The sequence below is a fragment of the Neomonachus schauinslandi genome, chromosome 11 (genome assembly GCF_002201575.2).
Source record: "Neomonachus schauinslandi chromosome 11, ASM220157v2, whole genome shotgun sequence".
Lineage (NCBI taxonomy): Eukaryota > Metazoa > Chordata > Mammalia > Carnivora > Phocidae > Neomonachus > Neomonachus schauinslandi.
Window position 1 is genome coordinate 7,478,269 of NC_058413.1, and position 25,549 is coordinate 7,503,817.

At 60.5% G+C, this 25,549-nt stretch overlaps 1 protein-coding gene across 3 annotated transcripts; it reads left to right on the top strand.

The window, feature by feature from the left end:
• The first annotated feature begins 2,605 nt into the window (after nt 1-2,605).
• ATG2A (autophagy related 2A) lies at nt 2,606-22,850 on the top strand. Of its 3 annotated transcripts, none has more exons than XM_044919635.1 (41): nt 2,606-2,858; nt 5,409-5,571; nt 5,690-5,842; nt 6,000-6,102; nt 6,538-6,673; nt 6,807-6,905; nt 7,213-7,309; nt 7,398-7,562; nt 7,669-7,809; nt 8,355-8,592; nt 8,676-8,820; nt 8,911-9,003; nt 9,424-9,582; nt 9,687-9,930; nt 10,285-10,381; nt 10,502-10,661; nt 11,353-11,495; nt 11,580-11,719; nt 11,780-11,982; nt 12,671-12,821; nt 12,916-13,115; nt 13,224-13,304; nt 13,529-13,635; nt 13,735-13,827; nt 14,838-14,908; nt 15,139-15,215; nt 15,787-15,951; nt 16,078-16,204; nt 16,293-16,504; nt 17,060-17,268; nt 17,521-17,656; nt 18,871-19,077; nt 19,283-19,384; nt 19,465-19,549; nt 19,646-19,778; nt 19,865-19,937; nt 20,119-20,201; nt 20,442-20,563; nt 20,712-20,866; nt 21,938-22,090; nt 22,175-22,850. In XM_044919635.1, exons 1-41 carry the CDS (start codon nt 2,688-2,690, stop codon nt 22,409-22,411), a joined length of 5,829 nt encoding a protein of 1,942 aa, XP_044775570.1. In that variant the 5' UTR covers nt 2,606-2,687; the 3' UTR covers nt 22,412-22,850. The 3 variants fall into 3 exon arrangements, with proteins under 3 accessions (XP_044775570.1, XP_044775571.1, XP_044775572.1); XM_044919636.1 differs by having other exon boundaries at nt 11,825-11,982; nt 15,787-15,957; XM_044919637.1 differs by having other exon boundaries at nt 11,825-11,982.
• The last annotated feature ends 2,699 nt before the right edge of the window (nt 22,851-25,549 follow it).

Below are 25,549 nucleotides of genomic sequence, written 5' to 3' on the forward strand. Positions count from 1 at the left end.
TTAATGAGTACAGAGTTTCGGTTTTCCAAGATGAAAAAGTTCTGGATATTGGTTGCACAAAAATGTGAGTATCTCTAACACTACTGAATTGTACATGTAGAAATGGTTAAGATGGTAAAATTTGTTATGTGTAATTTACCACAATTTAGACAAAATGCAAAATCCAGGCCCTCCACCATGGGTCAAGTCAAAAGCCACAGCCCCCAGGCTACCTTCCATGATCCCTTCCACACCCATCCAAAGGCCACTGAGGGAATTCCCTGAGGGGCTTCTTCTGGGTGGACCATCCCTGGGAAAGGGAGAGCCTCCCCCCAAGGCCCTTGAGGCCTACAGCGCCTGGGTTGCCTATTGAGTTTCTACCTAATCTAATATGGAGAGGCCCCCCAAGGGGCCCCACAAAGCCTGACCCTCTCCCCTTTTATCTCTATAGAGAGGAACCATGGCCTGGGTCTTCATCCCAGAAATATATGAGGGGCCCCCACACCACCTTCCCTCCCGAGAACATACCATTCTCTTTACTCCGTATTTTTTATTCTCCCATGCAGCTCCTGCTTCAAGGCCCGGGCCAGGTTGTGGAAGGACTAGGTCTTTGGAGTTGGTCTTCTGTGGATCTCATGGTACACTGGGGGAGGCAGCAGGAAAGACTTTTGTGCCCCTCTGAGTCCTCTTTATTCCTGTTGTGGTGCAGACACTGCTCTATGTCACAGATGTGAGTACAGCCTCACTGGAGGGAAGCTGGCCCAAGAAGCAGCCACCCAGATTGGGGGCCTGGATACTGGGAATGGCTCTGTGTTTCCAAGCTTTGTACATGATGCACCCCATTCTCACAGCAGGGGAATGACCCCCTCTCTTAGTCTGGACATCAGGACAACTTTCCCTAGACTCCAGAATACACCCTTCCAGTCCCCACTGCCTTTGGGAGAAGTGATGTTTGTTCATTCACTTGCTCCATAGGCTCTTAGACACAGAGCCTCAGTTTTCCTCTCCTGTAAAATGGGGATATTAATAGTACCTCCCTCCAAGGGTGTGGTGAAGAGCAGATGAAGTAATGCCTATAAAGTGACAAGCCCATGGCCCAGGACATCACACAGGCTCAATTCATGGTGTCTATCACTTTAATTATTATTAATTTAATAAACATGTGATGAACACAACACTGCCCCTAGCCTGTCATGGGGAAAGACTGATCTTTTGATTCGTTCCACAAGCATTTCCCAGTTAGCCTGCCTCCTTGAATGGAAACTTCCCAGGGCTTCCCCAGATTCTCTTTGAGGTTGTTCCTTAGTCCCTTCCAAGTAAATGAGCTATACCACCTACTAACCCAACCCCAGGTTACAGGGGATAGAACAGGCTCCTGGAGGACAGTGACTTGCCTTAGGCCACACAGGACTGGACTCCAGGTCCCTGCCCCTCAGGCCAGGGTGTTTGCCCTTGCTTCAGGCTTACTTTTAGCATTAGATTGCAGTAGAGTCCCCCTCCCTTGTAAGGCTAAAATAGGATTATAATTACCTTTGGGTATCCTTTAAGTCACCCATGATGTAAGAGGGCTTGGGTGACCAACCCTGTTGAGCAGGAGTTGGCAAACTTTCTGTAAATGGCCAGAAAACAATTATTTGAGGCTTTGCAGTTACCCCCCCACCTTGCGCCAAGTGCTCAACTCTGCTGCTGTAGCAAGAAAGCAGCCCCAGACAGTACTTAATCAAGTGAGTGTGCCTGTGTTCCACTAAAACTTTATGGATACTCACATGTGAATTTTATGACATTTTCATGTGTCATGAAATCTTATTTTTTGGATTTTTTTCAACTACTTAAAAATGTTAAAAAATAAATAAATAAAAATTGTACCAAAACAATAGACCCCTGCTCAAGGGATTTAAAATCCTTTCGTTATTAACTTTAGGTTAGAGATAAGAAAAACCATCGTTTTTTTCAGAGGAGCTGGAGGGAGGCCTGACCAAATGCAGAGAGAAGGGAGGGTGGGTAAATCTCCTGATCAGCATTCCAGGTGAGGAGTGGTGAAAAAAGATTTCCTTGGTGATGGACTTACAGCAACCTTTACAAATTTGCTTTCTTACTTGTAAGATGGTTTTCTTATCTGTAAAATCGACACCTTAGAGGATTATAAGGGTTGAATGAGATAAAAGACGGTAAAGCGTTTTGTAAAATGCAAATGCTTACTCACTTAATTGTTTCTACGACGCGTGCTGGAGCTCTCACACGGACCCTTACTCCTCTGGGAAGCTTCCTATTAAGTTTGATGGGACTTTGTCCCTTTAAATTCTCCCCAACTACCTCAAGGAGGTGGACCAGTCGGCGCATGCGCATTCCTCCGCGGGGCTGACACCTCAAGCCCCAGCCTTCCCAGAGCCCGTAGAAGGAAGGCTAAAGGTCCTCCCACACAGAATTTTTACGCAGGCGTAAATCGAGATTGGGAGCACTATATCATGCAGAGAGCCCAGTCCCTTTTTCGTGCTCGAAGACTCCGCCCCCCGCGGCCAATCAGTAGGCCTCGCCCTTTACAATGGCGAATGGCAGTGAGCGTGGGGGGCGTGGCTGAGGGCCCGGGGGCGCGGCCTGGCGCTGAGAGAAGCGGCGGGGACAGCCGGGGGCTCTAGTGAACAGCAAAGCCGGACAGGGATCGCCGGCGGGCGGCGAGCGGAGGCGGCCTGGGCCCGGCGGTCTCCGAGATGTCACGATGGCTGTGGCCATGGTCGAACTGTGTGAAAGAGCGGGTATGCCGCTACTTGCTGCACCACTACTTGGGTCACTTCTTCCAGGAGCACCTCAGCCTGGATCAGCTCAGCCTCGACTTGTACAAGGGCAGTGTTGCCCTGCGCGATATCCACCTGGAGATCTGGGTGAGGAACTGAGGCGCGAGATCGGGAAGCGGGGGAGCGGTGCGCAGAGACCCGAGGATCCTGGCTGAAGGGTCAGGCTGGGGGACCGGGCAGAGGGCGTGAAGAGGCTGTGGAGTCAGGCCCTTTCCAGGCGACTGATCGGCTTCGGAGCCAGAAGCTGGGTGGGAAGGGGGTTCCTGCCTCCACTTCCCAGGAGGAGAAACTGAGGCTGAGGAAGGGGGTGTCACTTGTCTGGAGAATGCCAGAGTAAGCACATCGAGTTTGGGGCCCGAGTTGAGAAGCGTGGTCCTCAGGAGCTGAGGAGAAGGTGAAGAGGGAGCGAAGGAACTAGGGGCCTCTGACAGAACCCGTCCCGGGCAGTGACAGAGTTGGAGCCTTGCAGCTAGCTGGTGAGGCAAGGCTGGTGTAGGGGTCCCGAGTCCTGCTGAGAGCACCTGTGGGAAAGGTGCTCTGACCTCCTGACCCTCGGATCCTGGGCCAAGTGGGTGGTGGGTGGGGTTCGCCTCAGGACCGGGATGTCAACAACCGCGTCAGCACCCGTGTTGATCAACACCTCGTGTGACTGCCTCGGCTGCCTACTTCCTGCTTTGGGGAGAGTGGGATGGACCCAGTGGTGTTTGGGGAGGGGCTTGGGAATGGGCCTCCCTACCTGCCGGGAAGCCCCCGAGGAAAGGTGGAGAGGTTTGGCTTCAGACAGGGAGGAGGCCAGGGGAGATGCTGGGGAGGCAGGGAGGAATAGGTCTGGGTCAGAAGCCTGAGGCTGGGGGTGGTGAGGGGCAGTGACTCAACTCATCTGAACTGGGAAGTTGCAAAGGAGCCATCAATTAGAGGCATCAGGCCAGGACTGGCACGGGGTCAACCCCCCACTCCAGAGCAGCAGGGGTGGGCATGGGGTCAGGGGCTTCTCAATTTTCTGGCTGAGCAGACGAAATCTGGGGCAGGAAGAGCTGAGCTTTAGGGGTAGGCCAGGACTTCCTGAGCAAATGTAGAGGCAGAGGGAGACATCCAAGCCCAGAGGTGGGGACACCTCCCGATAACCTCTTGTCTATGAATCCTAGTGGAGGCCTTTTGTGACCTCTGACTTTTAGACTGGCCTGAAAGAAATGGCCAAGACCTCTAGGCTGCTGCTTTCTATTTCCAGTCCCAGAAAACACGCCCACCCTGCCCTGCCTTGCCCTGCCTTGCCCTGCCCTGCCCTGCCCTGCCCTGCCCTGCCCTCTTGGTGGGGATTGAAATGGCTCCTAGCTATGCTGCTTTCTGGGCTGGCCTCCAGGGAGAAGTTATCCCCTGGTGAAAAGCAGGTGCTTTCATAGCCAGCCCCTCCTCCCACCCACTCAGCCTGCAGCCCCCGCCTTGAAGACCCCAGAAGAAGCTGAGTGCCTGGGATGGGGTGAGGAGAGAGGCCTGTCTCCCAGTTGTAGTCCTCACACTACACTGAGTGATTAAACTAGTTCCTTCTCTCTAGGCCTCAGTTTCCTATCTGTGGATGTCTGGGTAAGGAGTTTCAACTTGACCTCTATAAGCCTTCTAGTTTTGCCATGTGTTTGTTTATTCTTGGATCCAACAAGTGTTTACTGGGAACTTCTCTGGGTGGTACCACACAGCACCTGGGATCACACGGAGCAGGCAGGTGGGTTCCTGCCTAGCTCCCAGATGGCGGTGGTGCTCTTTCCCCAATCGTAACCAGGGGCTCTCAGCCTTCTACCTCAAAGAGGTACAGCTACACCAAATGTTTGGAGTTGGGGGGGTCCCCCTCTGGCTCAGTTCGGTCCTCTGATAGCCTCTCCAGCATACTCCCCTTGAACTCCATACTTGCCCAGAGAGAACCATGGGTGCACTCTGCTGGGCCTTTCCACATGCTGTTCCCATGCCTCGATCATGCCACCTTCCATCCTCTCTGCCTGGCTTCCTCCTTTTTTTTTTTTAAGATTTTATTTATTTGACAGAGAGGGAGACAGTGAGAGGGAACACAAGCAGGGGGAGTGGGAGAGGGAGAAGCAGGCTTCCCGCAGAGCAGGGAGCCCGATGTGGGGCTCCATCTCAGGACCCTGGGATCATGACCTGAGCCGAAGGCAGACGCTTAACAACTGAGCCACCCTGGTGCCCCCTTTTTTTTTTTTTTTTAAAGATTTTATTTATTTGACAGAGAGATAGAGACCACAAGTAGACAGAGCGGCAGGCAGAGGGAGAGGGGGAAGCAGGCTCTCCGCTGAGCAGGGAGCCCGATGCAGGGCTCGATCCCAGGACCCCCAGATAATGACCTGAGCCGAAGGCAGACGCTTAACGACTGAGCCACCCAGGCGCCCCTGGCTTCCTCCTTTTCATGCTTCAGCACCCCCTCCTCTGGCTTAAAGGATGAAAGATGTTTGGATGGGCCAAGAGTAGAAATCAGCTAAAGCAAGGGTAGAACTCTGTAGTAGCACACGGTGGGGGCAGGGAGAACAAGGGAGCTCTCCAAGGTCAGAGCAGACTAACAAGGAGTGTGGCAGCCAAGGAGACAGCCACATTTGGGGTTTCCTTGAGCCAGCTTTGTCCCTTCCCTGCTCCCAGTCTGTGAACGAAGTGCTGGAGTCCATAGAATCACCCTTAGAGCTGGTGGAAGGCTTCGTGGGCTCTATCAAGGTGGCCGTGCCCTGGGCTGCGCTGCTCACTGACCACTGCACCGTGCACGTGTCAGGCCTCCAGCTCACCCTGCAGCCTCGTCGGGGCCCAGGTGAGGGCAGGGCAAGGCTGGGATTGGGGGGTGGTGGGGAGCAAGTGGTAAGGAGTAGGCCTGGGCACCCAGGAGCTGACTAGGCCTGCCTCTCCTGAGACCCTCTTCCTACTCACAGGGCCAGGGGCTGCCGACTCTCAGAGTTGGGCCTCATGCATGACCACAAGCCTGCAGCTGGCTCAGGAGTGCCTTCGGGACGGGCTGCCCGAGCCCTCGGAGCCACCACAGCCCCTGGAGGGACTGGAAATGTTTGCCCAGACCATTGAGACTGGTAAGTAGGCCTCTCATTGCTACCCTGCTGCCCGCGCCTCCATAGCCCACAAGACAGGGGCCCCAGACAGCAGGATGGCCACACTGCTGCCCCAGCAGGGAAACTCTGCCTGTCCCTTGCTGTTCCACCTGGCCTGAGACCCCTTTCCACCCCTCAGTGCTGCGAAGGATCAAGGTGACCTTCCTGGACACTGTCGTGAGGGTGGAGCACTCGCCGGGTGATGGGGAGCATGGCGTGGCAGTGGAAGTCCATGTACAGAGGTAGGGGTATGCCTAGCGGGGTGGGCCGAGGTGCAGATGAGGGGGAGTGCGGGGCCGCTGAATGGTGTTGGCCCTGCCCCTAACCCCAGCTTGGGGTTAGGAAAGTAGCAGGAAAGGTCCAGGAAAGTAGCAGGGCAAGTCTTGGGTGGGCCTGGGTGGTGGCTGTGGTGGGAGGGAGACCATATTGTTAGCCTGGAGTGGTGTCCAGGGGCCAAGCGGTACAGACCCAAGGTGGCTGGGACCCCGAGGATCAAGTTACACACTGAGGGTCCGAAGGGCAAGGGCTGGCCATGGAGGTCCAGGATGGCCTGGCTATGAGGGGGCAGCTCTGCTGGCCAGACTCTCTGGCCCCAGGCCCCTAGAACAGAGTACTGCGTGGCGAGAAGGGCTCCAGCCTGGGGTGGCTGGGGCGAGGGCTGATCCTGCACTCGGCAGACTGGAGTACTGTGATGAGGCAGTGCGGGACCCAAGCCAGGCGCCTCCAGTGGACGTGCACCAGCCTCCTGCCTTTCTGCACAAGCTGCTGCAGCTGGCAGGAGTCCGCCTGCACTTCGAGGAGCTCCCCCCACAGGTGGGCTGGCTCTGATCCCCACAGTTTCTTCCCTTCTAATCCCCGTCTTCTATCTGCCCCGCTGCGCCCCGTCCCTTCTGACCATCTCTGACCTCATCTCGACCCCTTCCCTCCTATCGCCTTTTGCCTCCAGGAAGATCCCCTACAACCCCCCTTGCAGATCGGCAGCTGCTCAGGGTATATGGAATTGACAGTGAAATTGAAGCAGAATGAGGCCTTCCCAGGCCCCAAGGTGGGTCCCCAGCCCCTGTGGAGGAGGGAGTGTGGCCCATTTCAGAATACTCCTCAGCAGTGCTGATCTTGCCCTGTACAAAGCAGGGTCATTGAGTGGGAGAAATTACTGCCTTCTTGGATAGAGAAGCAGGCTTGGTGGTCAAGTTGTGGCCAGCGTCACACGGCTCCCTAGTGGTGACAGAGCTTAGCCTGGCAACTGGCATCCTCCCTCCTCTGGGTGAGGGCAGGTGGGCGGTGGCTCTCAGAGGGCCGAGGTGGCAAGTGTAGGCTCCATGGTTGGCCCCTCTGGCCCCTTCTGTCCCCAGCTGGAGGTGGCTGGACAGCTGGGCTCCTTGCACCTGCTCCTGACGCCTCAGCAGCTCCAGCAGCTTCAAGAACTGCTCAGTGCCATGAGCCTCGCAGGTGAGGCCCCTGGGCCCTCCAGGGGATGGGATGGCTGGGGAGGGGCCAGCTAGGCTGGACCAACACAAAGAAGTGTCCTCCTCCATAGACCCTGACGGCCTGGTTGACAAGCTGAATAAGAGCCGCCCGCTCGGTGCTGAAGACCTGTGGCTGATTGAGCAGGACCTGAACCAGCAGCTGCAGGCAGGGGCTGTGGCCGAGCCCCTCAGCCCAGAACCCCTTACCAACCCTCTTGTCAACCTGGACAACACTGGTGGGTGTGGGGCCAGACCTGGCAATTGTCCAGGCAGCTAGCCGGGGTGTAGGAGTCACGGGCGCCGAGTGTGGCTTTCCCTGACCTCTCCTGCCCTGGCCCACAGACCTCTTCTTCTCCATGGCGGGCCTCACAAGCAGTGTGGCCTCAGCCCTCTCTGAGCTCTCCCTCTCGGATGTAGACCTGGGATCCTCTGTGCACAGCGACATGGCCCCCCGCCGGCTGTCTGCCCATGCCCACCCAACTGGTGAGTGCTCCTGGGGCAAGAGGAGCTGGAAAGGGCCTCAGTGCCCATGTGATGTCATGTACGTGTAGGAGGCCCCCATCCACGCTTAGCGGTCCACTGTGGGTTACTTGGTTCCCTGGGGATGCTCAGGGGAGGCTAGTAACACAATGGATAGAGGCCCGGTTTCAAAGTCCGTGATCTTGGGCCAAGCACTTAAATTCTTGGAGACTTAGTTTCCCCTTCCGTAAAAAGAGTGTACTAAGATCTGACCTTGGCAGGCTATATGTTTTGGCCGCTGTTTATTGAGAGATTACGTATGTCAGGTGCTGGCCTGAGTGCTTTATCACCCACTTCTTCCAACTCCTTGAGAGGCTTGGATTGAGCCTAGACTCAGTATCCGGCATAACGAGGCCCTGGGTTAGCCCTGCCCGGCCAAGCCCCATGCCAGAGTCACAGTCCATCTGGGCCAGGGCTTCTCCCAGCCCGCAGCCCAGTGTCTGACCATCCCTCTACCTGGGGTACCCATGAGCTCTGGGAAGTCCTTGGTGAAACCTCTATCCTCTCAGGCAAGACGGCCCCCACGCCCCTCCCGGACACCCTGCGCCCTGACTCACTGGTGAAGATGACCTTGGGGGGCATGACCCTGACCTTGCTGCAGACGTCTGCCCCATCTTCTGGACCACCTGACCTCACCACCCACTTTTTTGCGGAGTTTGATGCCACCAAGGATGGGCCCTTCGGCTCCCGTGACTTCCACCATCTCCGACCGCGCTTCCAGAGGGCCTGTCCCTGTAGCCATGTCCGGTACAAGCCCAAGGCAGGGGCCCAAGGAGAGACCCCCTCCGCCCCCCAAGCCCAACCTCTGATGCCCAGCTTCTTCCCCGCAGGCTAACGGGGACAGCTGTGCAGCTGTCCTGGGAGCTGCGGACAGGCAGGGGCCGAAGGACTACGAGCACACAGGTGCACTTCGGGCAGCTCGAGGTGCTGGAGTGCCTGTGGCCCAGGGACTCGTCAGAGCCCGAGTACACAGAGGTGAGGGCCGAGAGCGAGTATGTGGCAAGGCCTGCAGCTTCCAGTGGGTGTGGAGGCTCTGCCTGACTTGCCGCCTGTGTCCCATCCCAGATCCTGAGCTTCCCCAGCACCCTAGGTTCCCAGGCCTCAGCTCGGCCCTGTGCCCACCTGCGTCACACACAGACTCTCCGCCGGATGTCCAAGGTAACCCACTTCACCCCATGCCTAAGGGCCCTTGGCTGTTCCTCACCTGTCAGCCTCCGCAGTGACTTCCCTGCTCCCACCCTCCACCCCCTTTGCCCGTGCTCAACTAGAGCACACCTCCCCATCTGGGAGCCCTTGAAGACAGCTGGGCCCTACATAAGGCATCCTCTTGGCCTGGTTGCCCCTTCCCTGGCCCATCTTGGCAAACCCCTGCGGGTCTCCAGATACCGGTGGCTTTTATTAAACAAACATGGTCGTCTTTCTCAGGCAATGTGGTGAGGATCTCCAGGTCCCCTGCTCAAGCTTTCCTTCCCACCACCCAGGAGGGCTCTGTGTTTTGTTTTTGCTCAAGGGGGTCCCTTCCCATCCTGCCCTCACCTACCCCACAGTCCTCGCTGACCTGAACACCCTTGCCCTCAGAGCCGACCCCGGCGCCCCGCTGCCTGCCATTGCCACTCAGAACTGGCCCTGGACCTGGCTGACTTCCAGGCAGATGTGGAGCTGGGGGCCCTGGACCGGCTTGCTGCCCTGCTGCGCCTGGCTACCATACCCCCTCCTGAGCCACCTGCCAGCCTCCTGGTGAGATACCCAGCTGGGGCAGGGAGCCGGCACGGACCCTCTGGCTCAGAGCCACAGTGGCGGGGCCCCTGGCAGCAGCTCTGATGCCCCCCATCCTCCTGCAGACAGAACCCGCACCAGCTGCGGAGCAGCAGACGGTGGTGCGGCTCTCAGCACCCCGGGCCACGCTGCAGCTGCGCTTCCCCATTGCCGACCTGAGGCCCGAGCGGGACCCCTGGGCAGGCCGGGCTGTGCGGGCCGAGCAGCTGCGGCTGGAGCTGAGTGAGCCCCAGTTCCGGTCAGAGTTGAACAGCGGTCCTGGTCCCCCAGTGCCCACCCGCCTGGAACTTACCTGCTCCGATCTGCATGGTGAGATCCCCCCAGGGGACAGTACCCAGGGCAGGGCCTCAGGCCTCTGAGAGAGATGGGCCCGGGGCTACGGAAGGGACTGAGTCACAGTCCGGGCAGACTCTGGCTCGAGCCTCACCAGCTCCATGACGCACCAGCATGGCCTGTCTCCAGGCTTGTCTGAGAGTGGGCAGAGTCGACCCTTTATCCCTGGCCTGCTGCAGATTGTGGGTGTGAGGGAGGGCGCAGGCCTGTAAACAGTAAAGGACAGTCACCATGATGGAGGTTCCAGGCCCCCACTAACCCCACCTCCCACTGGGGAAGAAATGGGGAAGGGCAGCAGTGACAGCCCCCCACTCCTCCTCATCCTTCCAGGCACTTACGAAGATGGAGAGAAGCCACCCATCCCCTGCCTGCGGGTCTCCAAAGCCCTGGATCCCAAGAGCTCTGGGCGCAAATACTTCCTGCCCCAGTAAGTGGGGGCTCCGGAAGGGATGGACAGGAGAGTGCTTGGCTGCTGAGGGTGGCTCCCGAGGTGGGATCCGGGGCTGAGGGGGCCTTGCAGGCCAGTGACAGGCCTGTGCCCTGGCAGGGTAGTGGTGACGCTGCGCCCCCAGCTCAGCAGCGCACAGTGGGAAGTGGCCCCTGAGAAGGGAGAGCTGCTGGAGCTGTCAGCTGAGAGTCCGTGTGAGCTGCGGGAGCCTGAGCCCTCGCCCTTCTCCTCTAAAAGGACCATGTACGAGACGGAGGAGGTGAGGCCCCTGGGACCCAGGGGAGCCACTTGGTGGCTGTGGGATAGGAGGACAAGACCACCTGGGGCACCAGTTGACGTGACCTGGCACCAGCTAGAGTTTCATCTCTTCCATCATCTTAGACCAGTGGGGAGTCAAAAGCACCCCAGCTCATGGGGCCTGGGCATGAGGACACTGGTGAGGGCAGGCCCTGGAAGGCACAGGTCCCTGATGGGGAAGATCACAACCCCGTCTGTTGACAGTGTGTGTTTGGACCTCAGGATCCTCTTCTCTGAAGGTGCTGAGATTTGAGTGAGAGAGAGTTAAGGGCCTGGCCTCTGGGCCAGAAGATCTGGGTTTGAATCCAGGCTCTTCCATTCAGTGGCTTCGTCCTCTTGGAACTCGTCTAATCTCAGAGCTCTACGCAGATGAGTTTCCTCATCTTGAAAGTGGATACAATGACCTGTGTTACAGGCTTATCACGAGGAGAAAGGAGTTGACACACCTGAGGTCCTCCCTCATAACAGGGTTGGCACGCGGTCAGCGCTTCGCATGAGCTGGCTGTCACACATCCCAGCAGAGAGGGGCTCCTATGAATGAATGAGAATGAATGAATGAATGATAGGAAGTCAGAGTGCAGACTAGGGTCTGATTACCGAGCCAGAAGCAGTCCCTGACATGTCTCAGATGCCTTTCCCACTCGCCTATCTAGATGGTGATTCCTGGAGACCCTGAGGAGATGAGGACCTTCCAGAGCCGGGCCCTGGCGCTGTCGCGCTGCAGCCTGGAAGTGCTCCTGCCCAGCGCCCACATCTTCCTGCCCAGCAAGGAGGTCTACGAGAGCCTCTATAACAGGTGGTGACTCAAGTGGGTAGGGGGAGCGTGGGGAGGGGCTGGGCTGGGCCACCCTCACTGCTGCTCTCCGTCCACCTGCCCCAGGATCAACAACGACCTGCTCATGTGGGAGCCTGCGGACCTGCTTCCCACCCCTGACCCCGCCGCTCACCCCGCTGGTTTCCCAGGCCCCTCAGGCTTTTGGCACGACAACTTCAAGATGTGCAAGTCAGCCTTCAAGCTGGGTAGGAGGGATGCCCCAGCAGGGGTCCTAAGGCCCCCAGAGCTGGGCAGGGCTGGGGCAGCCCTCCCAGGTCTCCTTCCCACTTGGCTCCTTGATCTCACCCCAGACTCAGACTCGGATGATGAGGATGCCCACTTCTCAGTAGGGGCATCAGGCGCTCCCCAGCCCCCTGCCCCTGAGTCCCCAAGTCCTCGCTCCCAGAGTACCTTCTCTACACTGGTGACAGTGCTGAAGGGTCGGATCACAGCCCTCTGTGAGACTAAGGTGAGGGCAGCCCTGGGGAGGTGAGCCCCGCTGACTCCAGCGCCCCCCCAACCCACCGTTGGCAGGAGAGCAAGACCAGTGTGAGCAGCTCCAAATTGGGAATCTAGGAAAAGAAACCCCAGTGTGGCTGAGAGTGGTCTGTCTGGCCAGCAGCACCCACCCACCACCCACTGACCACCCATGCCTCCCCAACCATCCATCACACCCCATTAGCACCTGTTGTATGTAAAGCACCAGGCTAGGGGGCCACATGGGCACTAGCTCATGCTGGATGGCAGATAGGGCAGGGATGACTCGCCTTCTGGCAAAAGAGACAAGTGATGGAGTGCCTGCGTGGCTCAGTCTGTTAAGGGTCCAACTCTTGATTTTGGCTCAGGTCATCTCGGGGTCCTGAGATGGAGCCCCATATCAGGCTCCACACTGGGCATGGAGCCTGCTTAAGATTCTCTCTCTCCCCCTCCCCCTCCCAAAGAAAGATCTCTCTCTACCTCTCCCTCCGCCCCTTCCCCACTCCCTCTCTAAAAAGAAAAAAAAAAAAAAAAGATAAGTGCTGCTCTAGGTCTTCAGCGGAGTCTGGGTAGAGCGAGAGCTGGTCCTACGCAGGCCAGGGCTCCTGGAGGCCATCCCCCTGAGGGCACGGGGGCTGCCGAGGGCCCTGTTGAGGCCACGCCACATGCTCTGCTTGCAGGACGAGGTTGGGAGGCGGCTAGAGACCTCACACGGGGAACTGGTGTTGGATGTGGAGCAAGGCACCATCTTCAGCGTCTCCCAGTACCGAGGCCAGCCGGGACTCGGCTATTTCTGCCTAGAAGCCGAGAAGGCCAAGCTCTACCACCGAGGTGTGAAAGGAGGGGACTTGCCGGAGGGACGTGGGCTCTGGGTGGAGGGGACGGACAGCCAGCTTGGCAAGGGGCTCACCAGCTGCCTCCCCAGCGGTTGTGGAAGACCACCTGCTGCCCAGTCGCCTGGAGCTGCCCAGCTTTGTTCCTCCGGCCCAGCTGGCCCCAACCATCTACCCATCGGAGGAAGGGGTGACCGAACGGGGAGCCTCAGGCCCCAAGGGCCAGGGCCGGGGTCCCCACATGCTGTCCACGGCTGTGCGCATCCATCTGGACCCCCACAAAAATGTCAAGGTACAACAGTGCCTGATTCTGGTCTACCCACTTGGCTGGGGCAACTGCCTCCCTGGTGCCTGGTGGGCTATTCCCCCTCCCCCCGTGCTGACTGTGCCCCACCTCCAGGAGTTCCTGGTGACACTGAGGCTCCACAGGGCCACCCTGCGCCACTTCATGGCTTTACCAGAACAGAGTTGGCACTCCCAGGTGAGCGAAAGTGGTGTGGGCAGGCAGGTCTCTGCGCTTGGGGGGAGGCCAGTGTGAGGGGCCTGGGCTGGGCCAGAGCTGACTTCCAAGCAAAGCCCCTGGGCAAGGGGTATGGTAGCAGCTGATGGGCAGCAGGTGGGGAGCCATGCTGGGGCGCGGGGAGGGGATTAGAGGAAGGAAGAGGCCCCTGATCCTCGGTACCCCTCCTGTCCTGGCCCCCAAAGCTGTTGGAATTCTTAGATGTGCTTGATGACCCAGTGCTGGGCTACCTGCCCCCAACCGTCATTACTGTCCTACACACTCACCTGTTCTCCTGCGCTGTGGACTACAGGTACCCAGCCTGGGTGGGCCAAGAGCCAGGGGCCGGGGGCAGGCTCTCTGTGTGTAAGGAGCCCGCCCTAGTGCATGTGTGACACGCCCCCCCCCCCAGGCCCCTCTACCTCCCTGTGCGTGTCCTTATCACCGCTGAGACCTTCACCCTCTCCAGCAACATCATCATGGACACCTCCACCTTCCTGCTCAGGTATGCGCCACCCCCACCCAGCTCACTTTCCATCCCCCCCCCCCCAAACGGCTGCAACTGCCACTCCCCAGGGTCCTGCCTATCTGATTTGTGTCCTCAGTCTCTGAGCCTTTCTGTACATTTGGGTGATGATCCCTCCCTCAGGAATGAGAATTGGTTCCACCTTCCCGGACAGCAGTTGGCACCTCCTCAGCAGAGCCTTAAAAACATTTGTGCTCTCTAACCTGATAGGCTCACTGACGTGCTTGTTCTAAGGATGTAAGGATAACAGAGGTGGAATGCGATGCCTTTGTAGAATTTAAAACTTACAAACAATCTAAATGCCCCCAGATGACAACTTGAGTCAGTAAACATGGCTGACCCGACCATTAAGGTCAAGTTGAAGAATAACATTGAAAAACACGAGAGATGCCGTAATGCAATATGTGCTGAAAACCCAAGATAGAAAGCTCTACATGGTGGTGGTGTTTTTTAAGATTTATGAAGGTTTTTTGTATACATGTCTGTGGCTTCACAGAAAAGATGAAGAGAATACATAGGGCGCTTTTCTCAGAATTTGGGATTAAGGGAATATGGTTAGAGATTATTTCTTATTCCTGTGTTTTAAAATATCTTAAAGGAGCTTGTGTTATGTTGCCATTAAAATAAGGACTGACTTTGAAAGAACAATGAATGCTGTGGGTGGGTGGGGGGAGCAGGACACTTCCCTCCTGCGGCCGCTGCGAGGCCTGGATGAGGAGGAGCAGGAAATACTTGGGAGAGCGCTACCTGCCCTCTGACCTAAGCAAGCATGCGCTATTTTGGGCCTGCGGCGCAGGAGACCGGCCCAGTCTCCCCAGTGTACAGACAAGAACACCGAGGCCAGCGAGGACCCAGCGCTAGTTTCTTGTGGGTTTGGGACCCCCTGCGGCTGCCCCTCTTCCTGTCTCTAGGGGCCCCACCCCCGTGGCTCCCATGGAGCTGCAGCCTGCAGAGGCTCCTGGGCCCTTCTCAGCCCTGTTCCCCACCAGGTTCATCCTGGACGACTCAGCCTTATACCTGTCCGACAAGTGTGAGGTGGAGACGCCGGATCTGCAGCGAGGTGGGCAGGGCCTGGACTGGGCTGCCTCCCCTCTGAGGGCCCACAACCCCCGGCCACACCCAGAGCAGCCAGAAGTCCTCACCCAGCTGCTGGCTGGGCTCTTAGCACCCATACACGCATGCACGCGCACAAGGGCTGCACTTAGAGAAACGCCAGGTTCTCTGCTCTGGTGATGGGCCAGGGGCTGGACGTGAAGAAGCAACTGGAACTTCTCTTGCTCTCTGCTTCAGATTATGTCTGTGTCTTGGATGTTGACCTTCTAGAGCTTGTGATTAAAACCTGGAAGGGGAGCACCGAGGGCAAACTGGTGAGTGTTGTGCAGAGTCCCCTGGAGCCAGAGCAGGTGCAAGGGCCGAGGGAGCCTTCAGGGGATCACCCTTTGCCGTTGTGCTCTCTCCTCCCTCTGCTCCCTGGGTCTGGGCTCAGGTTCCGGTCACTGCCTTCCCTTCCATGCCGGGCTCTGGTTCGTGGCCCCCCTGGCAAGGGCCAGGCCTAGCCTGGGCATCCCATAATATGAACCCCACCACCAGGGGGCAGCTGCAGCCAGGGCAAAAGCAGGGCCTCGGGAGTCAGCCGGCCTTTGTGGGGCCTGCTTCCTCCTCGGTAAAATGGAGGTAACAGGCCCCACGTGGCCAGGCTGAGGTGAGCAATAAAGGACTGGGCACTGGAACACTTTCATGCGGGGAGTGCACTCTTCCTTCCTTGGGTGATTCCACTCCCGGGGGCTCCGTTTGCTCCTTCATTCAGTGGGGCTGTTGGGCAGCAGACTGACCCGCCCCGCCCCCGCCCCGGAAGACCTGGCCGGGTCCTATCCGTGTGTGGTGGGGATGAAGCCTGGGCTGATGGTGCCCCATTCCCCATCCCTCACCGCCCCCCAGAGCCAGCCGCTGTTCGAACTGCGTTGCTCCAATAACGTGGTGCACGTGCACAGCTGTGCAGACTCCTGCGCCCTGCTGGTCAACCTGCTCCAGTACGTAATGAGTGCGGGCGACCTCCACCCCCCTCCCCGGGCCCCCAGCCCCACGGAGATCGCCGGCCAGAAGGTACAGGTGAGGCCTGGCCCTACAGGCCACTAGGACCCCTGCCGCAGCCCCCGGGGACCTGGCTTTGGAGGAGGGGCGCTCCTCCTTCCTGTCACTCATTCATGACTCCTCCCCTGCCCGGCCCAGCTCTCCGAGAGCCCTGCCTCCCTGCCCTCCTGCCCTCCGGTGGAGACGGCCCTCATCAACCAGCGGGACCTGGCCGACGCCCTCTTGGACACTGAGCGCAGCTTGCGGGAGCTGACCCAGCCTTCAGGTGGGGGGCGGAGGTGCTTTGGGGCCAGGGGACACAATCAGGCACCCAAATCAGGCATCGCCCCCAAAACTGGTGTCTGTCTCCACAGGTGGCCCCCTCCCTCAGGCCTCGCCTGTGTCAGTCTACCTATTCCCAGGTGAACGGAGTGGGGGCCAGCCCCACTCGCCCCCTGTTGTGGCCCCCGCTGGCAGCCTGGGGTCCTGCTCAGAGGCCCAGGAAGATGAAAAGGAAGAGGGAGATGGAGACACTCTGGACAGTGACGAGTTCTGCATCCTTGATGCTCCTGGCCTGGGCATCCCGGTGTGTGGGGGGCAGGCTGGGCAGGGCCAGGAAGTGGTAGGAGAGGCTGGCTCCCTTCTGCACCTTTCTAGAGCTCCTGCTGGTAGAGGGGTAGGAGATGGTCTCTGTCACCGAGGAGGTGGGTCTGGGTCCACGGCAGTCTCCCTGACTCTGGGCCTTGAAGGAGCAAGTGGATTTCCAGAGGAAGAAAGAATGGCATCCAGGACAGAGGGACAGGACATCAAGGGGAGGGAAAGAGAGGAGCAGGGTGGTTAGCAGGAGGGCGAGGAGAACCATTTGATTGCTGGGGTGCTGACCGGCTGGCCCGCAGGAGCCAATGGGAATGTCACATGCAAGTGAGACCCAGGCCCAGGGAGACAGGGTTGGCAAGAGCACGGGGCACTTAGATCCCCCCTGGACAGAGCACCCTGACACAGCTTCTGGGGATGGTGGCCCAGGACGGTCCTCCTTTGTCCAAAATGGGGGGGAGGTATGAGGATGGGGAGGAAGTTGGGAGAGGGTGGCCTGGCTGGGGAAGGTATCGGCACCTGTGTTCACTCGGGCCCCTCCTTGCAGCCCCGAGATGGGGAGCCCGTGGTGACACAGCTGCATCCAGGCCCCATCGTCGTGCAGGACGGGTACTTCTCACGGCCCTTGGGCAGCACGGACCTGCTGCGGGCGCCTGCCCACTTCCCCATGCCTAGCAGCCGTGTGGTGCTCCGTGAGGTCTCGCTCGTCTGGCACCTCTATGGGGGCCGGGACTTTGGCCCCCAGCCTGGCCACAGGTGAGAAGGACAAGTGCAGGTGGCAGCAATGGCGTGGGGCGCGCCCAGCTGGGGAGATGGGGCCCGGGCTGGGGGCCAGCTCCGACCTTCAGCCGCCGATAACCTTGAGCAGTGTCCTTGCCTCAGTGGCCTCCGTTCTTCCTCCTTCCTTACCCCCCCCTCCCCAGGGCTGAGGCTGCCCCAGGCTGAAGGGCCCGCTCTGACGGGAAGGGGGTTCCCCCAAGTCAGCTTGTCCCCTGTCCCTCTTTCCAGGGCAAGAGGCAGCTTCATGGGCCCCAGGGGCTCTCCTTCCCGCTGCTCCGGCCCCAACCGGCCCCAGAACTCTTGGCGTACACAGGGGGGCACTGGGAGGCAGCACCACGTCCTCATGGAGATCCAGCTCAGCAAGGTGAGCTGGGGGCTCAGAGTCCGGAAAGCCACCTGGGAGGGGGACAGGGCAGGCCCTCCCATCCCTGGCACCCAGCCAGCATGCCACCGCGGCCACTTGGCTCCGGGTCCTTGGTCAGGCACCAGGTCCCTGAGCGCTTGCAGAGCGGCGGCCACACCGCACCCCAGGTGCTGTTCTAGACGATGGAGGGAGCGGCGAGCAGAGCTGACAGAGCCCTGCTTGCCCGGAACGTGTGTGGTAGGGGAGGGAGCCCCAGATCTGTGTGGTGTGGACTGGGGTCAGTGTTTGGGGAAGGTGAACCAGGGAGGGGGCACAGGGAGTGCCGGGGAGGATCAGCACAGTCTTCTTGAGAGCCGTGGAAGGGGGCGGGAAGAGGGTTCGGGCAGTGGGTGCAGCACGAAGGCCGGGGCCGGGAGCATCCCTGCCGAGCTGGAGCCGTGGGTCTGACTGGGAACCAGGTTGCCGACCGCCCCGCAGACCACAGGATGGTTCTGGCTTTTACTAGAGTGAGATGCGGTCAGTGGGAGATGGTGGCCGCACAGGGTGGTGGCAGCCGCAGAGCCGGTGACGGCGGTCCGATCCTGGAGAAATTTGGATGGGGAGGAACCCCAGGTTGGGAGGCCAGGAGACACGAGGCGGTGCGGGCAGAGGTGCTGCTTCCTGAGGGCGAGGCCGTGCATGCCCTCTGCCCCGGCGCACGGGGCTGTTGTGCCGAGCAAACTCAGGGGCTCTCTGCAGCCAGTGGGGCTGGGGAGCCAGCACTGGGGCTGGGAGAGGGAAGGCCAGGGCAAAGTTCCGAAGACGAAAAGGGCCTTGAGCTGTTCGAGGGGCAGGAGAGAGGCCAGTGGGGCTGGCGGTCAGGAGCAAGGTGGAGGGAGAGGCAGGGCCCCTCCAGGCCCCGAGGGGGTGTTTGCAGGGCGCAAGGTGGGTGGGCGTGTGCTCTGTGAAGGTCCCTCTGGGTGTGTGGAGAAGGGCGGTGCTGGCACTGGGTGACAGGCACACGGGGGCCTCTAAGGTGACAGGAAGGGAACGGAGCAAGGAGATTCAGGGCAGACATTCAGGTCAAGAGTTCAGCATGCCACGTGGAGTTTGAACTGACTATGGGACAACTGTGGGGAGGCAGCCAGGTGGGGAGCTGGGGGGGCTGGGGCAGAAGGGGGGCTGGGAGAGGCAGGGTCCTGCCTCCCCGGCTCAGGCGTCTGTCCGCCCCTCAGGTAAGCTTCCAGCACGAGGTGTACCCGGTGGAGCCAGCCACAGGCCCAGCGGCCCCCGGCCAGGAGCTCGAGGAGCGGCCCCTGTCCCGCCAGGTGTTCATTGTGCAGGAGCTGGAGGTCCGGGACCGGCTGGCCTCCTCCCAGATCAACAAGTTCCTGTACCTGCACACGAGCGAGCGGATGCCACGTCGAGCCCACTCCAACATGGTACGGGCCGCCCCCGCTTGCCGCCGCGGGCAGGGCCGTGTGTGCCCACACAGCAAGGGGTTGGGAGCCTGGGAGAATGCTGGGGCTCAGGCAGGCCCAGCTGAGGGACCAGCATGTGCAGATGTGGCACCGGGGGGGCGGGGTACAGGGTGGGGGCAGGGGCCTGAGGCCCGGCGGGTTCCCAGAGCTTGCCCTCTGCCCCCAGCTCACCATCAAAGCACTGCACGTGGCCCCCACAACCAACCTGGGGGGGCCTGAGTGCTGTCTCCGGGTCTCGCTGATGCCCCTGCGGCTCAACGTGGACCAGGTGAGTAGGCCAGACGGGGGCAGAGCGCGCGGTGAGCCCCACTGTCCCTGGGCCTCTCTGACCTGCACCTTCCCCGGCAGGACGCCCTGCTCTTCCTCAAGGACTTCTTCACCAGCTTGGTGGCTAGCATCAATCCTATGGTCTCGGCAGAGACGTCCACTGAGGGTAAGAGGCTGAGCTGGGAGGGAAGGGCCCGGGCTTCCCGCCTCCCGCCTCCCAGCCATCCCTGGGCCCATCCCCCATCGGTGTCCCCCACCCTAGCTCGCCCTGAGACCCGAGTCCAGCCCAGCAGCCTCCAGGAGGGCCGGCCTGAGGACGCAGAGATGACCGGCTCCCAGGAGGCCACGGGCGGTGGACACAGCTCCTCTGCTGAGCAGCAGCCTATCTACTTCAGGTAGGGCTGAAGGCTGGGAGTCCTCGCCCAGGCTGCAGGGGGCGGGGTCAGGCACCAAAGGCCCCCTCTCCCTGTTTCCCATCCAGGGAGTTCCGCTTCACGTCCGAGGTGCCTATCTGGTTGGATTACCATGGCAAGCACGTCACCATGGACCAGGTGGTGAGTGGGGCTGTCCCGCGGAGTGGCTGCGTGGGCCATCCTTCTCGGGGCTCCCCATTCTGCCCGGGTGTGGCTTTTTCTTCTGGGGGCCGGGGCTTGATCCAGCAGCAGTGGCTGCTGAGCCGGCCTCCAGGGGCTCCGAGGAGCTGAATCATGTGAACCCAAATCCCTCCTTCCGCAGGGTACTTTCGCTGGCCTCCTCATCGGCCTAGCCCAGCTCAACTGCTCCGAGCTGAAGCTGAAGCGGCTTTGTTGCCGACATGGGTGAGCCCCCCATCCCCTCCAGCACCCCCAGTCTCCTGTCTTCCCTTGGCTATATCCTGACTGGTTGTGTGGCCTTGGCCAAGTCCTCCTCTGGTGCCTCAGTTTCCACTCTGTGAAGTGGGCACAGTCATCCTTTGCACTGGGCTGGAGAGCATTGGGGTACCTCACTCGGGTCCTGGCCCCAGGACCCCTCAGTATGTGGCTCTGCCCCTGTACCCTCCTCTCCTCTCCCCTTCCCAGACTCCTGGGTGTGGACAAGGTGCTGGGCTATGCTCTCAACGAGTGGCTACAGGATATCCGCAAGAACCAGCTGCCTGGCCTGCTGGGGGGTGTAGGCCCCATGCACTCCGTTGTCCAGCTCTGTGAGTGGCTGGCTGTGGGGGCTCTGGAAATGGCTCTGACTCTTGGGCAGCCTAGAAGCTGCCCCCAGGAGTACGGGGAGGAGGTCCTAAGTCAGGGTCGGTGTGGGCCGCACAGCCTCGGGCATCTCTGACAGCCCGGTCCCTGCAGTTCAAGGGTTCCGGGACCTGCTTTGGCTGCCCATCGAGCAGTACAGAAAGGACGGGCGCCTCATGCGGGGGCTGCAGCGGGGGGCCGCCTCCTTTGGCTCATCCACGGCCTCGGCCGCCCTGGAACTCAGCAACCGGCTGGTGCAGGCTATCCAGGTGAGTGGGCACCTGCTTCCAGGCCAGGTAGGGCAGGGAGAGTCTGCTCCATGGTGCCTGATCTGTCCCCAAAGCGCTACTAAGGATGGACGGTCTGGATGAGCGGTCTCATTTTATGAGACACAATCATGGACAGGAGAGGCTTACTGACCGGCCTGGGGCCCACAGCAACTCCTCAGGGGGTGGGTGCCCTGCATGCTTTTAGCCCACTGGGTGTTTGCTCCTGGCCAGCTCTTGACGAGGAGGGAAGGGGGTGTGGCTCTGATTACAGACAGGAAAACCGCGGTGCAGACTGGCCCTCACTCCTTCAGGCCCCGCACTCGGCTAGGCCCAGACAGATCCCCAGGGAGGCCCGGGAGTTGTCCTGCGAGCAGCTCTAGTTCAGTGCCGTGAACGCTAGTGGAAGGGCGAGGATGGGCAGGCCTCAGTGGGGTGGTGAGCGTGCAGATGCAAGGGGGAGCTCAGGGCTTTCTGGGATCTGCACGCCCAGCCCCTTGCAGGCCGTGGGCAAGATCTCTAGCAAGGAGGCTGGAAGGATAAGCAGGCCCCAGAGAGCCCCCCAAAGGCACAGCTAGGTGAGGAGGCAGGGTGAGAAGTGAGGGGCAAAAGGAACAGAGCAGCCAGCGTAAGAAGGCAGATGAGAGTTGGTGGGGTGAGCTAAGGGACCCCAGCACTCCGCCCGGGCTTCCCCCAGAGCTGGCAGGGCCAGACGAGGGGCAGGGTAGGGGAGACGGTGCACTCGGTCTCAAGAAGGCTGCCCGGGCGGCACCTCACAAATGGGGCAAAGGTCCACATGTGGTGGTCCACCCGAGGAGGGTTTGGGGTCCAGTGGACATGAGGAGAATGCCCTCCACCTGAAGCCCCCCGATCTGGGCGCTGGAAGCATCGGCAGGATGCAGGAGCAGCCCCATAAAGCACGGCTGTGGGGGAGGCAGAGGCGTGATGCCCCCCCAGCCCCCGGGCTGGCCAGGGCTTCCAGCACGGTCCTCTGGGGCTGGCTTGGGGTCCTAGGGGCTGGGTGTGTGTGCCCGCGCTGGCTCTCCTCATCTGGTGCCCTCCATGTCCCCTCAGGCCACAGCTGAGACCGTGTACGACATCTTGTCCCCAGCAGCGCCCATCCCCCGCTCCCTGCAGGACAAGCGCTCCGTGCGAAGGCTGCGAAAGGGCCACCAGCCTGCTGACCTCCGGGAAGGTGTGGCGAAGGCCTATGACACAGTTCGAGAGGTGATGAGACCCTGCCCTCTTCCCAGTCCCACGCCCACGTCCCCCCCGCCCCCAAACCCCTGCGCTGACCTCCGACTTCCACAGGGTATCTTGGACACGGCTCAGACCATCTGTGATGTGGCATCTCGGGGCCACGAGCAGAAGGGGCTGACGGGTGCCGTGGGGGGCGTGATCCGCCAGCTGCCCCCAACCGTGGTGAAGCCCCTCATTCTAGCCACCGAGGCCACGTCCAGTCTGCTCGGGGGGATGCGAAACCAGATCCTCCCCGACGCACACAAGGACCACGCTCTCAAGTGGCGTTCGGACGAAGGCCAGGACTGAGCACCGGGCGCCGGGACCCACGGGCGCTGCTCCCCACCTCGCCTGGCCGGCCCCGGTGGCGTCTTGGCTCCTGCGCCTCCCCAGAGCTTTCGGCCCACAGCCGGGCAGGCCCTTGGGAAGGACCCTGAAGGACCCTGCCTGGCACCCCCTGCCAGTCGCTGTGAGAACGAGGCCTCCCTGCCTGGGGCTTCAGCCCTGTCTCTGCACTTTTCCTCTGGGGAGAAAGGACACCGCCTCCACCACCACCCAGGCCCACACTGCCGCCTCGTCCCAGGACGGAGGCTCTTGGACCCTCAGACCCCGACCCCACTCAGCCAAGTGTCTCTCTGTGTCTGGGGGGAGGTGGGGGACAGACACTGTGGGGGTCAATGTATTTTTAAGCTCCTTGGAGCGTGTGGGTCGGTATCTGCATGAAGTGCAATAAACTGTGCCCACCGCCGGCCCCCTCATCCTGTGTACCTGCGCTGCCCCGGCCTCAGCCTTGACCTTGGCTCTCACCCAGATCCCCACCTCCCTACCCAGCATCCCCCATGTTCCTACCAGGGGTCACCACACCTGCCCAGCAGGTTAAAACTGGCCCCCAGCTAGCTGTCCGGCCCCGCAGTGCCCCCGGCTGCCCTACGTCCGCACTCTGCCCCTCGCCGCTGCCAGCCCCACCTCTGTGCGGCAGGGGCTGAGCGAAGAGGCCCAAGGGGCCCGGAGCCCACCTCACCCCAACCATGTTTCTCGGCTCTAGCCCTGCAAGAGCCCAGGATCCAGCCTTACCTAGGGCCAGGGGTTAGGGGACAGCTAGGAGGACACTGAGACGGAGCAAAGGGTCAGGCTGTGGGGTGCCCCAAGAAGGTTCAGACCCTGACCGTGTGGTCTGAGGCTGCACCCTTGGTCTCTGAGCTTCGGGCCCCTCCTGGTGATCCCTACCCAGGGACCATTCCTGGAGGGCTGCGCCCCCTGGAGGCTGCTCCTGCCATCCCTGGCAGAAGGCTTGGCGGGTGATCGGAGCCTCTGCTCTGGGGTCCCAGCTCCAGGGCACTAGACGGGGAGGGGTGCTGGGGGCAGCACTGGCTAGCAGGGCTCCTGACATGGGGTAGGGAAAATGCCCATTACAACCCCCCCCACACACCTTGTTTCTTCAGAGCGAGAGGGGCTAATCTGATCATGCCCCACCTGCCTTGCTCCCCAGTAGCATTGCGCTGAGGCAGGTGGGCAGTGGGCCTCTGGGGAAACTGAGGCTCAGGTTAAGAGGCACAGACTTAGAGAACCCTCACTTGCTAGGGTCATCTACAGACCTTTCGGGTGAGCAAAGATCCCCCCCGGTCCCTTCTGTGTCCTTGCTGTCCCCTTTGTGTCTGGGCACCAAATGAACAGAGCAGTTTTGTCCAGGTGGATCCCGGGGGTCCTGGCCGCCCATGGTCACCTGGGGCAGTCAGCCAAGCGGAGGGGGAGGGGAAGAAGACAGGGTGTGGGTGGCTGGGGTCTGATGCCACCGGAGGGGACGGACGGGGGCCCAGCCTGATGCTTCCTAGAAGTGCCCCACCCTGCCTGGGCACAGTCCAGGGTTCCATGCCCTTCGAACCACACTTGTGATCCCTATTGACAGGCAGCAGGATAATCATTAACCACCGCCAGGGGCTGGGCCAACGGCTCAAAAGGCACTGGGCCCAGGGCGCCCCTACTTCCTCCTTGTGCCCCGAGGGCCAGCCAGGCACCCAGGTAAGAGCCTGCCCGGGCAGTCAGACCCCCACAGCCCTTGGGCCCCAGGGCTGTCCTGAGCCCAGCCACCTGCTGCAGGGGCCCCAGCCCTTCTGAGGAAGAAAGGAAAGGGCCTAGGCAGCCGCTGGGTGAGCCACGCAAGTCCCTTCCAATCTTGGGCCCCCATTTCCACCTGTGAGATGAGAGGGCCGGGACTCCTGCTTGGGCGGCCACCACCACTGCCTCCGCCAAGCCTCGCGCTCGGCCTTGCCTGGGCATCTTCGGGAGGGCCTCTGGGCTTTGGCGGGTGGGAGGTGTCACCTGCTATGGTGTCTTCATTCACAGGCCTGTCCTCCCAGGGAAAGGACTCCTGCCCAGGGACCTCCCATCCCACCTTGACTGCATCCCAAGAGGAAGGAGGCCACTTCAGAGAAGTTGCCAGACAGGACAGACCTCAAGGCCCTGCTTTGTGACCTTGGGCAGCCTCCTTTGCCTCTCTGGGCATTTCCACTGCCCAAGTCCACTCTCAAGGCTCAGAGTCCCAGGTCCCCTCTCCCCTCCAGAAGTTTTGGGTTCTCCAAAATGTCCCCTAGGTGGGTAGGATTGGTATTGGAACCTGTCACTGAAACCTCTTGGTCCAGATCCTGTCTGGAGAATGGGAGGGTGGGTGCAAACACACTTTGCAGGAGAAAAGTCTGCTCCTCTGGGGGTCCTGGGCCTGCTCAGGGACCACAGCCAGCAGCCCCTTCCACTCCCCACAGCGGGGATGGAACCAAAGCTTGAAGGGGGGGTGGCTTCCCACCAGTCAAAGCCAGAGGGCAGGACAGGCTTCACAGGCCCTGATTTGCACGTGAGGAACCAGCCACCGCTCAGAGGGGTTAAGCCACATGCTCAAGGTCATCCAGCTCCCAGACCCCTGCTGGCTCTCAGGCCACTGAGGTGCTAAGTGTTCTTCCAGATGGTGGTTGCTGACAGCCCTGTTCTTAGCATGAGGCCAGCAGGTTTGTGTATCAGCATCTTTTCAAGTTCCCTGTTCTCCCCCCTGCCTCCCCCCTCGCCTTTCTCTGTCCGTATTTGCTCTGTTCCTTTCCAGTTCCCTCCTGTTCCACATCTGCTTCTCTCTTGGCCTCTCTGCCTCACTCTCCTACTTTCTGTCTCCCCCCTGCACCCCCGCCCCTCTCAGTCTTGCCTCCTGCTTCTCATCTGGGGCCATCCCCAGGAATCTGGGCCCTGGAGACTGACAGATGCCCAGCTGTCCCTCACTGTCCCTCTGCCCTGTGGCTGTGGCAGGAAGGGTGGGCAAAGGGCAGAGGGTGGAGGCCACCATGGCCCAACCTGGAACTGAGGCCCAGTTCTGGTTGGGAAAGAAAGGAGGAAACAGGGTGCCTGGGTGGCTCAGTTGGTTAAGCGACTGCCTTCGGCTCAGGTCATGATCCTGGAGTCCCGGGA